The sequence below is a fragment of the Nicotiana tomentosiformis genome, chromosome 10 (assembly GCF_000390325.3).
Source record: "Nicotiana tomentosiformis chromosome 10, ASM39032v3, whole genome shotgun sequence".
In the NCBI taxonomy this organism is placed as follows: Eukaryota; Viridiplantae; Streptophyta; class Magnoliopsida; order Solanales; family Solanaceae; genus Nicotiana; species Nicotiana tomentosiformis.
Genome location: NC_090821.1, coordinates 60,088,365 through 60,103,768, shown reverse-complemented (window position 1 = coordinate 60,103,768; position 15,404 = coordinate 60,088,365). Strand labels below are relative to the sequence as shown.

Here is a 15,404-nt window from a genome sequence, read left to right as displayed (position 1 = left end):
TAGATGGTATTAAAATTTTGGTATTGATTGAATGGTTGTTCAAAAAAATTCTATTTGGTTTAGTCGATAAGCCGTCCGATAATTGTTAATTCGATACCAATCCGCGTTGTCTTATGAATTGCTAGAGGATTACTATATTTATAATCCGATAACCGTTAAGCCGAACCGTTAAGCGTAATTATCCGCCCGATAAGCACCCTACTACAGAGTATCAATCATTTTAAATAGATAAAATTAATACGCATTAATAAATCCTTTATTAGTCATTCATTAAATTAAATGATAAAATAAAAAATAAAAATAAAATCACTTTTTATGTAGAATAGTTTATTCACCACACCATTTACTAGGGTGACGAATGGACTTGACATTCGCACCAAAATCCCGACTGATTTCGGCGCCAATTCCAAATTTCTGCAAAATCTCTCCTCTTTCCTTCGGCTGCAAACTTGCTCCCCTCCATCCACTTGTAAGTTTCACTCCTTCAACTCCTAGAGGTTTTGCTTGTGTGAGAAAGGGTTCCATGGCTTGGTGGGAGGGTATCGATGAAGCTCGTGTTCTTATTGCACCAGGTACTTCCTTAGTTCAAGTTTAATTTGTGTCTCTTTTCTCTTGCCGCTCCCTTTTTTTTTTGACATTTCAGACTTACATATTACATTTTCTTTATGTATTGTTAGCAGAAAAGGTAGAAACTTTCGATTGGGTACTATGGTCCTTAATTTTTGTATCTTGATTGAATGATTTGCGCCCTAAGAAATATGCTTTGCCTTAATTTGATGGGAATATTGAGTACATTATTTGTGTTATATTGCTTCTCTTTGAATATATTCATCCATTTGGAATCTAACAACTTGTTTGGATGGTTGTTGCTTATTGTATTGTATTGTTACCTTAAATACAATATTTGCTTTGATTGTTACTTAAATTTTACTGTATCGTACGTTAAATCCGTAGTTACGTTACGACGAAAAGTGCCACTTTATGGAATGACGGATTTGGTGTGGTGGCATCGTTACTTTGCTTTTTTCTCTCATCTTGCCCTTCCTTATTATTAAATAATAATCATATTTTATCTTTTATCCTGCTCTTTTATATAATAATTCTACTATGTATCCTATTTTTTCTTAGTAATATTGCAAGTTTATTCTTCATATTGTTGGTGCATTATATTATGAAACGACGTCAAACGATACAATCTATCCAAATGTTGTATTCATCAAACAATACAATACGATACATTATGAAACGAAATGCAACAACAATCCAAACAAGTTGTAAAGCAAGGACGGATATAGAGTGTAAGGTATGGGTTTGTCTTGGCCCCCGTATTTGTGGTAAAAAAATCAATAAATAAGTACAAATAATTGATTTTGAACCCAATAAATCAAATGAATTGTGGTAGAATTTTGAACTCGGACCCATAAAGTTCAAATCTTGGTATATGCCTCCGATCTAAAAGGAGTGTCTTAAGCATGTAAAATTACTCTTGCTTTAAGATATCAGTAGCTAAATGTAAGATTCATCTCCCAAGGATGAACACTAATATCCAAGATTTAATGACTTGTTGGTCCTTCCGGATATGTCTTTAAACTGATAGACCTATCATATCGTCAAATCTTGATTCTGAAAAGAAAAAAAACTCATCTTGCAAAACAAAAAAAAAAATAAATCATCTTTACATCTCTCTTGCTGCGTCATTGGTCCTTGATGATGATGATATGTCAATCTCCTAGACTACAGATCCAGAATCTCTACTAACTTTACTGCAATATGATCAGTCTAACATTTTTATTTTATATTTTACAAACTGTAACTCAGCTTAACATTGCAGAACCTTCAAAGGATGGGAACAAGGTAGGGCAGCTATTATCTCTCCAACATCCCAAATCTGGTAAATTCCTGCACTTCTCATACCACCGTCTTATTTAATTGTATCTTTATTTTTCTAAGATGTTGCCTTTCATTATGCTTACTTGTTTTACTGTTTTTCTTTGGGTTTTAATGCTTTCATTATAGTGGATTGAGACATTGTTATTGGTGGATGTATCGATATTATTACGGCTTATTTTTCGTTAACCATGCTCTAACCTTCTGTTGGTTGTCAAACTATCTTTTGGGAACTGGTTATGTGACTAAGGTTGTCTTAATACTGCAAGAACATTAGATTGTCGGACATAATGTTTTTGGATTCGCCTCTGTGACAGGCAATGCAACATGTTACGTTTGTGTTGATGGATCTCTTCAAGAACTTCACTGGTTCAAGCAATCTTATGGGTCTTGGTTCCTTGGGGATTATGTATGTGAAGGTAAAAGTTTGTCTGAGCTTGATCTAACTAACCCTTTCAAAAGCTGATAAATCTACATTTCCATCGTTGTCCATTAGTTTTTTCGATAATCCAAATGATAAGCGTTAGAGGCAATATCTAGTCCTTGACAGTGGCTTCACTTCATAGAATAAGTGTTAGAATTGAAAATAAAAACATCTTCTTTTTTTTTTAAATCTCAAGTTTAATTTTCTTTATGTGCTTCATTCTTCCATGCGAAAGATTGATGAGGATGCAGTAGGAGGATTAAGACTACCTCTCATGAAGCATTGTAGAAATTTGAATCAACCTGCAAGGAGGATTAAAACTACCTCTCTGAAATAATCTAAAAAATTTGCCTATCAAAAAAAAAAATTAAAATTTTTAGTTCAACCTGGATACAGGTTAGGTGTTTGGCCTATCTCATTTATTTTTGACATAGTCCAATGAATTACCCTACTACACGTCCAACTTGGTCTTTGCTGTATAGACATGGTTCTTCTATGTCTTGCTGTGATTCCACCTGCAATGTCTCAAACGAGCAAGATTGAGGGTTCTGATCCTTGTGTGCACTTCCCTTTGATTATTTTAGATTTCAAAACAATTACTTGTCAGTGATCTAAATTTCATTTTTATTTTGTCTGGAAAATAATGACTCCTTTTCTAATATGGAAAAACACTCTTCATTCGGTTCAACCAACTTCTTTGTTTTTTACATTTCAAACTATTATTTTAAATATCTTGGAGAAAGGTATTATTTACATTCTTCTCTCCAGAAGTCAATACTTGTAATAATTCATTTAAACATTTTTCTCATATGCTTCGTGGACGTCGACTCACGTCAATAAAATGGAACAGAGAGAATAGTAGAAGAGTTGCACATATGAACCAAACTCGAGTTTAGTGGCTGTCGGGAAAAAAGAGTTTACTAGTGGCCCTATTTGTAAATTCTGAATGAACCGTGTTCTGATATGATGCTTAATGCATATTGCGGAATCTTTCTTTTGCTTACTAGATGTTGATTTAATTTCATGCTTAGGATAACTGGTATGCTTATACTTTACCTTTCATGCTTTTGATAGAGAAGCCTGTTGGTTTGTCTTCTGCTCTTTAAAACTTTCAATGCCATTGATCTTGATTTCTAGAGGAAGTGTTAGTTTCTTTTTTTGTTAGCTTTTCTGTATTCTCATTTATTTCTCAAAACAGATGGCCGATTGTATACTGCAACTCCAGTGGATCCAGTTTTTGTTCTGTTACCTATTTTCGAAGAAGCAAGAATGAAGGTATTAATTAATCTCTAATTTCTGAATGATGTATCTCTCTGCAATAAGTTTCTTATATAGAGAAACTGCTAGCTAAAATTCATATAGTAGAGAAGTGTAATGCTTGTACGTGTGTAGGTTACACATATTGTTGATTTATGTATTATTTATTAACAAGGGCTTGTAAAGCACTTTCAGGACTCTATTGAAATAGGTGACTTCTATTACTCTCTTTCCTCTGAATGACTACATAAGATTCGGATTATGTTCTTTCTCTTTTGGCTGGTCGAAGTTCTTTTGCTGCATGCAACATTAACCAGAGACAACTGTCTGCCACTTGGCTACTGGCTAGCTGGTTCTCTAACTGCGCTTTTGTTTATTCTGACAAAATGCAGAAAAATGATGATCAAGGAAAGTTTAGGCAATTGGATGAAATAACTTATGTCGTAGGCTATCCTGGATATCAACATCTTTCTTCTGTTGCTGAGAACTGCATGCAAGTGGTTTGTGATGTCAAAGGTGATAATACACTGTCTCAGTATAATCAGTTTTTATTTTGTTTTATAATGCTAGATGGCATGCCATCTCATATTTATGGAGTATTCTATAGATAGAGATGTTATCCATGTACCTCACATCAAATCCTTCTGTTAAGGATCTGGCTTAAAGTTGTTTTGCAAATAAATTGTAGAAAAAAACATATGGAAATGGTAGATCTAACTTGGTGTAAATCAGAAAGCATTTGAAGCTATAATGATTTACTTTTTGGGTTGGTGGTGAATGGCTAATTCAAGTTGTTTGACTTGAAAATTTCAAGTTAATTAATGCTTAATCTTCTTATCCGTTTCCTTTTTTTCTTTTTTGGTGTCAACAGATATTGGAAAGACACAGTTTTACAGGCTTAATGATGAGAAGGTGCTAAAGTGGTTATGTTTCAAGGTCAGATTTCATTCCTTACAAACCCACATATAGGGGTGGATATTTACTTTGGAATTATGTGCTGTGATGATCTTGTTCTAGCATTCAGAGTTGAAATCATAACTTGCTGGGAATTAGAAGTTTGATAGTCCCTTTGTTATGATTGAGTCTCCAGTATCTGATCTTTCCAATCTGCAAGCCGGATCAAAAGCTAGCTCATAATTTGTTCCGATTAATGGCCTGTAATAGTTTAGCTTGTTGATGGATCTTCGTTAGTTATGTCTACATTGAGTTGTGAAGATGGCCGACAAGTCATGATAACTATGGCATAGTCCATATAGTTATATAAGAAATTTTCTTCCACATGATCTGGCAGCCACTCTGATCCTTCCAGTGTAAAGTTAAGTGGATTGATTGGTATGGTTTAACTCGATTGCTCCCTGCTCAGTCGTTAGGTTTGAGCAATGATTTGTCATGTCTAAGAGAAACAGCTTAGAACTGCAGTGGATGTGTTATCATTAGCTTGGATTTGGACTTTTCCAAATATAAACGATATAGGGCAAAATAAGCTTGGGTGTAACATAAGTCATATTTGTTTTTAAAGGCTAAAGGGCAACACCCAACCAGAGTCTTACATAAGAGGAACTAATAATCACTTCTACTTTTTGTTGTAATACAGATGTTCTTTTATATTTTGGTTAAGATATATGTATTAGAAGATTTTTTGTGGAAACAAGAGGAAAAGCTTGGATTTGGATGGTTGAATGAATTTAACAATATGGAAAGTGGAGAAGAGAATGGGTCTGCCACTTTCATGGATGTCATCCTATGCATAATATAAAATATATTCTACTACATCTACCAGTATCCGTTTGCTTCTCAATTGTTGGGTCAATCACCTGTAATCCAATGAAAAAGGAATGGCTAGTACGTCTTTGATTAAATGTGAAAATCTCCTCCTGTTAATTCACTTTTCATTTAAGTACAAAAGAGAGAAAAAAGGAAGCTTTCTAGAAATATGATTTGATCTTGATATTTGCTTCAAGTAAATTTGGTTCTCTAATAGAAGTGGGTATACATAAAGTTTTTCCAGTGGTACTGCCATTTTAAGATATCACCACTGGCTATTGGAAATTAAGTGTACATTTGTTGGTAGTGTCTTGTTTATATCTAGTGAAGTCTTCGTTGTCTACAATGGTCTATCCATCTTTAGAAATCGAGTACTCTCTCATATGCCTATCAACATCATTACCTTTTCATGTTTCTATGTCTGTATTCTGACTCTTAAGATATTTGTAGGTAATCCAATTAAAGAAGACTTTGTTGACATTGGATAAGAACTACGCTGCTCGAGATAAGAAAGAAATATGTATGTTTCTTTCTGAATAATGAGTTTGTTAAGATTCTTACACTTTCAGGTTATAATTCTCATAGCCAGCTCTGGTCCTTGTGATAAATCAAAGACATTTTTCGTGTTGTTCTTTCATAGCCAGCTTGCTCCTTGTGATAAATGAAAGACATTTTTCGTGTTCTTTGTTTGAGGAACTCCTCAAGTAATCTCTTATCAGTTGAATGGGCCATTACCCCCTTTTCTTTAATGTATCGTTGGTTTTTAAAGAACCAGGAAATAATTTTTTTTAACCAATTCGGTGAAAGCTAAAAGATTATACTAATTAGTGCTTTTTAAGTGAACAGTAACAGATGCGGTATCAATAATTGGAGAGTACTTGAAGGACGAGCCTTGGTTGAAGCTCCTCTGCAGCAAATTATGGTATTTCCTTTAACTGATAAATGGCTGAGTTTTTTCTAATTTATCTTTAAAATTATTTGTCTAGGTATAGTTAACCAGAGGTTATGGTTTTGCACAGTATTTTAAAAGGCAAAAGTGCAAACGACTTTCCGTACTTATTTTCTTTCTTTAGATTTATAAAAATTTCATTAGTTTACCTTCTGTCTGCGTTGTTATATAATGTTTAATTCACATTTAGCTTCCAAAAAAATCCATCCAACTATCCATATATTTTGATATCCTTTCTACATCAAAATACAAATGAGAGATAAGCCACTCTTTTCATTTACTATCGAGAACTGGATTCATGAAAATAGAGGATCTCCACTTGACTTATAGCTGCGTAAGAAAAACTAGTCAAGGGAGCTGGATGAGATCCCGTTTCAGATGTACGGAATTATAAATATGTTTAATTTTAAAGGTAAGAAAACAAATATTGTCAAGATGTCTACTGGAAAACAGAGGGGTCATCAATTGTTGGTGATCAATGTTGCATGGTCGCTGCAGTCGAAAGAGAGAGGAGGAAGGAGTCAGATAAATACTTTGCTAACTTCATAATCTCGTTACTCTTTTCTTTTTGTGTAATTAAGGAGGAAAAATTAAATAGGTTTGTGTTGGCCAACTTGGGCAAAAAGTAGTGAATTTGAGAAGAACTTTGGCAAGTGGCTAGGAAGTATATCTAGGTGGCATTCATGCAATGCATGATTATGTGACAAAAGAATTTGTACAAGTGGCTAACATGAAAGAGAGGTTAACATGCAACCACTTAACCTATTACACATGATATGATTATAAGCCACTTCCATTTCTATAAATAGCCAAACCATGTACCCAACATTATCAATCTTTAACAAAGATAAGTGATGCCATCATTACATCTTAGCTTTTCCTTCTCTTCTTTTCTTACTTGCTGGTTTGTTCTTTAATTTCTCGGTTTGTGCATCCTCATAACGGGAGGTTGTTTAATTTGGGGAAACTTTCATACTGCTGAAATAGTGCATTAGAGGAAGGCTGAAATAGTGCATTAGAGGAAGGCTTGTTTAGGAGAAACTTTCACACTGCTGAAATAATGTGAAAATTTTCCCAAGATTAAATAAGCCTTCCTCTAGGAGAGAGCATGAACAATAAGATTTAAATAACAAACCAACAAGTTAGGAAAAAAATGAAGAGCAGCTGAGAGTTTGTTGGTGAAAAATGATTGCAGGAGAAAATTAAGCTATAGAGAATGTATGAAGATGGAGTCATAATTAGGTAGTTTTTGGTGTATAATGATGGAGCAATAACTAGGCTATTCATAGGGATGAGAGGTGGATCTAACCATGCTATGTGTTGTGTTTTAAGTGGTTGCTGTACAAAACACTTGTCCAAGTTCCTTTGCCGCTTAACCATGCACTTGTGCATGAATGCCATTTGTCCAAGATCTGTTACTTAAACATGTGGTCAAGTTCTATAGTTTTTCTAACGAGGGACAATCTTTTGAAAAACCCACTACTTTGCCAAAAGTGTTCTTAAATATAAAAAGAAAGCTTAAGAAAAAGTGCCTCACTCTAGATTCTAGAAACACAAAAGGGAAAAACTTCACCAAAAAAGTATACACTTGATGTATTTTTGCCCAAACCTCTTAGGTAAAGCGTGACTTAGAATTGCGTTGCCTCAACGAATATGCCTTGTAGAACACTGCACTTGAATGACGTCAATCCTCGAGGAGAAAGTATTTGGAGCCCAAGAGTTGACGTGACATGGGGAAAGAACCTGAATTTTGTGTAGGTCGAATGTGGTGATTTAGGGGTACCAATCCAGTAATACTAACAAAATCAATCAATCAACTAAACCTCAACACTAAACTAGTCGAAGACTTGGGGTTGACTGTATAATTCGTTCGTACCTATTCAGCTGTATTGGACCATCTTATTCCAATTCTGAATAGTTTGTCTTTTAAAGTGACTTGCGAGTTTTCGAAAACTAGAGGTTCTTTAAATAGCGCAATTCTCTAAGAGGAGAAACAAGTCTCTAATTCACAAACATACATGCTGTAATTGTAACAATAAAAGCTTTAATCCCAACTGGTTGATATCGTTCATAGGATTCTTTGCTTCTGTCATGTTTTATTCTTATCTAAACTCACATTAATTCTGAGAGAACCAGATCTTTTATACTTGAAGCCTTTAAAAGTACTGTCTTTTGTCTTATTGCTCATAGGATAGGCCATTAGATATTAATAAGGTGGCATTCGTCCTTCCTCATTTAAAGGTTGCTTATAATTATTTTCTAATGAGTAACCCAGCTTCCAGTTTCTTTTCATAATACCATAGTTTTCTTTGTGACAAAAATTTGAAGATGAAGCATTATCAATATTTAAAGATGATATCAGGGATGGGTGTGCTTCTGACGCCAAAAACCAGTTGTAAAATTCAGTATTGCTACGTCTCAACACATGCTTTTTGGCTAGCCTCAAATGCTATTGTGTGAATTTCAAGGCACAGAGGGACTTACTGGGTTAGAGAAGGGGCCGACTGGTCTTGTTCAGAGGACCTGTTCCTAGTTAAAGTCTTCCTCTTGATGTTAACGTCATACATTTTAAGTTGATGGTCTGGTTGTATAGTAAAAATCCCAATGTCTTTTCTTGACAAGTTTTACTCTAATTTACTAACCATTTTGTTGTTACGAGTATTTTTGCAGCATAGACTTGCAAGATGACACAAAAGCATCAAATTCTGAAATACATTCATCACCAACGGAAAATGGTTTTGAGTCCTTCAATCACGAACAGGTAAGGAGACTGCCACTATCAAACTGGCTCTGATCCCATGACTTGGTGATTAGCAGTTATTCTCTTATACGGCGCAGGGAACAAGGATAATAAACTGTGCAAGAATAATCTCATCCCGTATGCAAAAAGATGCTTGTCTTAATGTATCATGAGAAGATCGAATTGAATCTTATATTACATTTACGAACTGGCATGTGTTTCTCTCCCAGGCTTAGCCTACTGTAATATTTGATGCAATTTAATTGGCGAAGCCTACATTTGCATGAAGAGCTAAGTTTTGGTTTAGGGAAGCGGGGAGTGAAATTCTTTTATCTTTTTTCTTTTCCTTCTTTTCCTTTTGGGCAGATGAAGGATAAATTTGTCATAAAGTTAGTCTTCAGAAGATATTCGTATTTGTTGATGCATGCATTAATAGAGAAATAATATATTGCGGCCGCAATGATGTATATAATAGATACTCTATTAGCAGCTTTGCATGTTCACAACTTCACATAAGAGTGGAAAAGTAGGAAGGAAAACATAAAGGGTAGCCATGAAACTTGTCTATGTATATAAGAGGCTGCTTAATTTATTTACCTTCAGTTTTTCATTTGCGATGTGCACCATTGCTATTTTTATGTTTCCAAATCGTCAGGGAAAGAGCGACGACCGGGAAAAGACTAGTAAGAGTAAAAGACAGACTAAAAAGGCCAAAGTGGAGACCAACTCCCTAAATATCAAAGACATGTTTAGTAGGGCTACTAGGAGGGGGAAGATGAAGTAATGAAGCAGAAGAGCACCGATAAGACATAAGAGGCTTCTTGGAGCAAGTTTTCAGAAAATGAGGGACATTTCAAATGTGATTGAACAGGTTTGGCGTGTCGATTATGAAGTAGATGGCTTAGTTTATGAACTGGTGTTGTTGCTGCTGTAAAGAGGCTGCATATGTATCATCTTTTACTGTTGCTTGTTAGTTATGCACAAAGTCATGTCACTAGCGTGGCGTTTCATTGATTCATGGTGTACACCATATGTATTCATCACTCATACCTGCTTTGCAAAGGCAGCTGTAAATGCTAAGTTATTGGCTTCAGAAGTCAATCTAACTTGTGTGTTTGTTTTGCTTCTGAGAGTTGTTTTGCTCAATGTTAGTCGAAACTAAGAGCTTTCTATTTTCTAATCTCTAGACAATGCTATTTGTAACTTGCTCGTGCATGCCACAATTTTCCAGTTGGCGCGGCCCTCAGAGGGCCATGAGGTAGTCGAAAAAAGGATCAACCAGAAGGAGGCGATTGTCTTCTTTCATATTCGATTTCTTCATTCCGGATTTCTCCATTCCTTCCTAAATGCCTGCCTTAAGGGAGATATTAACATGGAAGCATGATGAATAAGTGTGATGCTGTTGGCCGCGAGTCAACGGGTTTAAAGTGGAGATGATTTATTATTCCTTCCCGTCCATCTTCTATGACACTCTTTTCCTTTTAGTTTCTTGCAAAAAGAATGAAAACTTTTTTATAGTTGGAAATTCCTTGAAGTTAAACTTTCTATAAACCTAAATAACATGCTCCTATAGTTATAGAAATGTCATGACGAATTTGGTTTTCAGGTGATTTGGAAGAATGATTCTCAACTAAGAAGCTTTAAGTTGGAAGAGTTGACTAAGTTTGACTTTTGTGTATTTGACCCTGGATCGGAGTTTTAATGATTCCGTTAAGTCCGGATGGTGATTTTGGACTTGGGCTTATGCCGGATTATGTTTTAACCTATAAGTTCTAAGAGTACTTTTGATATGTTCCAAAAGTCTTTTTCTTTCTTTTCTTAAATTCTATAACTGAGTCAAATACTGTCATATAAAATAAAATGGATGGAGCATATATGTGTGTTGAATACACACAAGTGATTTGAGCTAAAAAAAACTTAGGTCCTTCGCTGCCAAAGCCTGGATCCAACCCATTTCTCCTGAAAGTAAAATTATGGAGTAACTATAAAAACTCAAGAGAGATTAGATTAAGTTACAATTGGATATCCTTTTTCTAAATATAATTGTTATAGGGGTGAGATATTTTCTCTTGGTTTGCTAATAATCAGAAATTGCCAGACAAGTTGACTATAAGCAGGACCCTTAAATGAAAAATTGCTTTCCCTGCATTAAAAATTCTTGATTAAGCCTCCAAAAACATCTCCAGCTGATTTTCAAACATATAAAATGTTCGTTTATATGGTAGGTTTAAGATTAATAGAAACACAGATTAGACCAATAATGCCACTAAAACAAGAAATTATTCTTTTCAGCTTTGACTATATGACAAGCTGTCCTTGTAGAAAAGCTTGAATTGTAAACAAGATCATGGTTTCCATTATATCCTTCAACACAAGAAATGTGGAGCACAATTGGAGTATGTCCTTCAACACAAGAAATGTGGAGCACAATTGGAGTAAATTCCTCATATTTCCTTAAAATACTAAAAATGTGGAGCACAATTGGAGTAAATTCCTCATATTTCCTTAAAATACTAAAGGTAAGGCCAGTGACCAGGAGGTCACGGGTTCGAGTTGTGGAAACGGCCTCTTGTAGAAATGCAGGGTAAGACTGCGTACATTAGACCCTTGTAGTCCAACCTTTTTCCGGACCCCGCACATAGCGGGAATTGTGTGCATCGGACTAAAGGTAGCACCTATATGGATTGCTGCAGAAAGTCAACCTAAGACTAACAGAAGGCAAAAAGAAAAAAAAAAAAAGAGGTTTATCAACATGTTGACTTAGCTGGTTCTATGGCCAAATGAGTTGCCTTAGTTATCTTATTACAATTGAACTTGACTATTCTTCATACATATGGCAATAGGAAAAGAAGACTATTAACTTGATATATTTCTTCAAAAGACAATTTCCAGACAGATTTTAAAACAGTTAGCAGTTTTTCCCTAAATATGTATGTAACAAGGCCTCTTTCTTACTACCAAAAGAATCCAGATGCTCTTTCATTACCTCCTGAAGGTCCAAATTCAGGTTACTTAGTGATTCAAGATGAGGAATCTGAAACTTATTGTTGTTTTGGACTTTGTAAAAATTATGATATCATGGACCTGCCTTTCCCTCAGAACAAGAAGCTGACCGTTCGATACCAATGGAACGATGGAATGAACTCTCGTATTCGTAGTGATGAGAACATGAGAATTCAAAGGGATGATGTAATGTTCATTCCAGTTCTTAATAAGCCATTGTCTTCTAATCATTATTATGCTATCAAGCCTCATGGAAAGCGCAAGGGGTATGTTATTGTATTTACACATTTACCCCGCGCATAGCGCGAGCTTAATGCGCCGAACTAACCATTATGTGATTCAAATTTTTCCTGATTGCAAAATTTACAAGAACACAGCTTAACAAAGTTCAGCCTTAGTATTGTGTTTTTGCCTTCTATTAATTGGAGTGCAGAACAAGTGATTCTGGCAAAATTCATTTTCTGGTTTATTTCTTTGCCTGGATAAAATCCAAGGTAATGAATCTTATGTTTGGTTTTATATTGAGTGATTGAAATTTTTTATGTGCCTATTGTCGAAAAGTCTCAACATTTTCCGAAAACCTGTGTTGCGCGGACTCTCCAAATTGTTGTCGGCAACTTTTGAAGGATCCGGCACGCATCCGGCAATATTTTTTGGAGAGTTCGAGCAACATAGCCAAAAAGACGTATCCAATCTATGTAAGACACATCCATCCCAAGAAATCATCAGTTGAATTTCCATATAGTTCTGACTTTCCATGACTTCTTCCTTTGAATCTTTATCATTTCACACTCCTCTAAAGTCTCTTTTGTATTCACATTACATTGCTACAAAGGCGGTTGAGAGATTTAAGAGTTATCTAGAAATTTTCCTTTGAGCATACATTAGAAGATTCGTGAGTGATTTGTTGTATCTTGTTAGTAGGACGTCATTTTGCTCTTTCCACAGGAGTAGCGATTGAAATCTACTGGACAGCGCCTCCTGTACAGGGCATCGAACCATTTTTTAACATTCAAATCTCCATCTTTTATTTTTTGTTGTTGCATCTTATTCCATTGCATCTCCATCTTGCTGTTGTTACTGCTTCTTGCCTCGGCTTCTTTTTATCTTTTCTTTAGCTGAGGGTTTATCAGAAACAACCTCTCTGTCCTCACAAGGTATGATAAGGTTGTACGTACACACTATCCTCCCAAGACCTGACTTGTGGGGATTCACTGGGCCTGTTGTTGTTATTGTTGTTGAATCTTATTCCGTTATTAAGATTTCATCTAATTAATATCATCTTACAATTTCTGAATGACCTTTTTGCAGACAAGCATTTACTTGTTCAAAGGAGGAAGACAAGCAAACGTGCTGTTTCTGCAGATGTGTACGAGACGTTAAACCGAAGCCATTAGATCCAGAGGAGGTATATCAGCAGTTTCAGATTTGTCTATATGATACAGGTTGCAGTGCCAAAGGTAACTTTTTCGCTAAGTCTCTTGCACCAGATGGTTTCCCACCGCACTTTCTAAGGCGAAAAGGTTGGCATCTTTGTGCCGAAACTCCTAAAAATTATGAATTAAATGATGATGCTTTAGGCCTCAATGCTGAGTTGAGGCAACAACTTCCAGAGTTCAATTTCACACCATCTTGTAAAAGTTCTGATGTTGTTGTTGTAGGGAAATGGTATTGTCCTTTCATGTTTATTAAAGATGGAATAGTATTACTTAAAGAACAAATGAAGAGATCAATGTTCTATGAAATGACACTTGAGCAAAGATGGGAGCAATTTTTCACTTGTCAAAATGACTACATTAATGAAGGGAATTCAGTACTTGTTGATGTTGCACCTGACACTGAAGTTGTCCTAGTTGATGGAACTAAAGCAACATGGGATGATAAAAATGTCGTCGAACGAGTAATATGGTTTAGAAGCTATGATAAAAATGGAAAAGAAGTAACAAGTATGGGATTGAGAGAAGAAATAGTTCAAAGAATGAAGTGGGAACAAGAAAGAGGTGGATGGAAAACTCAAAGGAGGATTAAACAAGTTGAGCAGTACAGAGAAAATAGTAGTGGATGGAGAAGATTCAGTTGCTATGTGTTGGTTGAGAGGTTTGTGTTGAGGAGAATGGATAGAAGTCTGGTGATGACTTATGATTTCAAGCACATTGATAAAGTTCAGAGCATATGGGAGTGACTGTATGATACCAGATTGTAGCTGATGAATGATGTTACTGACTTAGAGGCGGACCAAGGATTTGAAGGTTGCTGGTGCACTTTTTGATTCAACCAAAATGTATTTTGTATTTAAGGTGCCCGCTACTAATATATCACTATTTTCTAAAGACATATGTATGTATATATGAAATTTTTGCCGAACTTTACGGGTGCAGGTGACCCCTCCACCTATAGCATAGGTCCGCCTTTTACTGTGTGCATGTGTGACAATTGTGATGGGTCCATCCCATGTGTAAGGAAGACATCTTCCTTTTGGCTTTGAATTGTCAAGCCAACTAAAGGAATAGTAAGGAAGATTTTATGGCAAATATTTCTTTGGTTTCATATTGAATATTTGACTCTTGCCAAACTCATGATATCATTGATGACATCAATGAAGCAATCCTAAACACTATAAATAGATGTCTTGCTCTCATTGTAATACACACCAACAAAGAGAGAAAGAAAGAGTGAGGTTTCACAGACAAGGTATAAAAAAATAGTCCGTGAGAAAAATAGAGAGTGAGTGATATTATAGTAAGGTGAGAATATCAAAAGAGGGTTATTTCTTTTGAGTGTTGTAGTATTCTTTGGAGTATTTTACTCGGACCTACAAAGTGTAAAATTCCTTGCTATAGTGATATCAATTGCTCGTCTCGAGGCCGTGATTTTTTCCCTTATTCAAAAGGGTTTTCCACGTAAAAATCCCGGTGTCGTTGTCACTCTTTTATTCTTGTTTATTACTGTATCTCGATGCTACGTTATTATTCCGCTTTTATTACTATGAATATTATTTCTGTAGGGGGTTTATTCCCAACAACTGGTATCAAAGCACAGGTTCTGCTCGTTCACAGAAATACTATTCACTATCGGTGGTACTATACTCGGTGAAAAACAAAAATATCCGGAGTAAAGTATGAGGTAGCAAAATTTAACGGAGATAGCGGTTTCTCAACATGGCAAAGAAGGATGAGAGATCTGCTCATTCAACAAGGATTACACAAGGTACTAGATGATGATGCCAAAATGCCTGATACCATGAAAGCTGAGGATTGGGCAGACTTGGATGAAAGGGCTGCTAGTGCAATCAGGTTGCACTTACCAGATGATGTGGTAAATAACATCATTGATGAAGACACCGCACGTGGCATTTAGGCAAGGTTGGAAAGTCTATACAT

General features: G+C 35.6%; 2 protein-coding genes across 2 annotated transcripts; both read left to right on the top strand.

Moving 5' to 3' along the window:
- The first annotated feature begins 344 nt into the window (after positions 1-344).
- On the top strand, positions 345-10,148 carry LOC104115346 (uncharacterized). Its single transcript, XM_009625946.4, has 10 exons — positions 345-572; positions 1,832-1,891; positions 2,205-2,306; positions 3,510-3,586; positions 3,961-4,084; positions 4,440-4,504; positions 5,783-5,852; positions 6,179-6,254; positions 8,952-9,042; positions 9,677-10,148. Exons 1-10 carry the CDS (start codon positions 359-361, stop codon positions 9,803-9,805), a joined length of 1,008 nt encoding a protein of 335 aa, XP_009624241.1. The 5' UTR covers positions 345-358; the 3' UTR covers positions 9,806-10,148.
- Positions 10,149-11,714: 1,566 nt separating this feature from the next.
- LOC104115345 (uncharacterized) lies at positions 11,715-14,555 on the top strand. The gene is made up of 2 exons (XM_009625943.4): positions 11,715-12,290; positions 13,336-14,555. Exons 1-2 carry the CDS (start codon positions 11,950-11,952, stop codon positions 14,204-14,206), a joined length of 1,212 nt encoding a protein of 403 aa, XP_009624238.1. The 5' UTR covers positions 11,715-11,949; the 3' UTR covers positions 14,207-14,555.
- The last annotated feature ends 849 nt before the right edge of the window (positions 14,556-15,404 follow it).

Excerpts from the sequence above, each read along its gene's own strand:
- LOC104115346 (XM_009625946.4), top strand. The coding sequence starts at position 359 with ATGGACTTGACATTCGCACCAAAATCCCGACTGATTTCGGCGCCAATT. Across the intron at positions 2,307-3,509 it reads TGGGGATTATGTATGTGAAG|ATGGCCGATTGTATACTGCA; the intron begins GTAAAAGTTTGT and ends TTCTCAAAACAG. Across the intron at positions 3,587-3,960 it reads TCGAAGAAGCAAGAATGAAG|AAAAATGATGATCAAGGAAA; the intron begins GTATTAATTAAT and ends GACAAAATGCAG.
- LOC104115345 (XM_009625943.4), top strand. The coding sequence starts at position 11,950 with ATGTATGTAACAAGGCCTCTTTCTTACTACCAAAAGAATCCAGATGCT. Across the intron at positions 12,291-13,335 it reads CCTCATGGAAAGCGCAAGGG|ACAAGCATTTACTTGTTCAA; the intron begins GTATGTTATTGT and ends ACCTTTTTGCAG.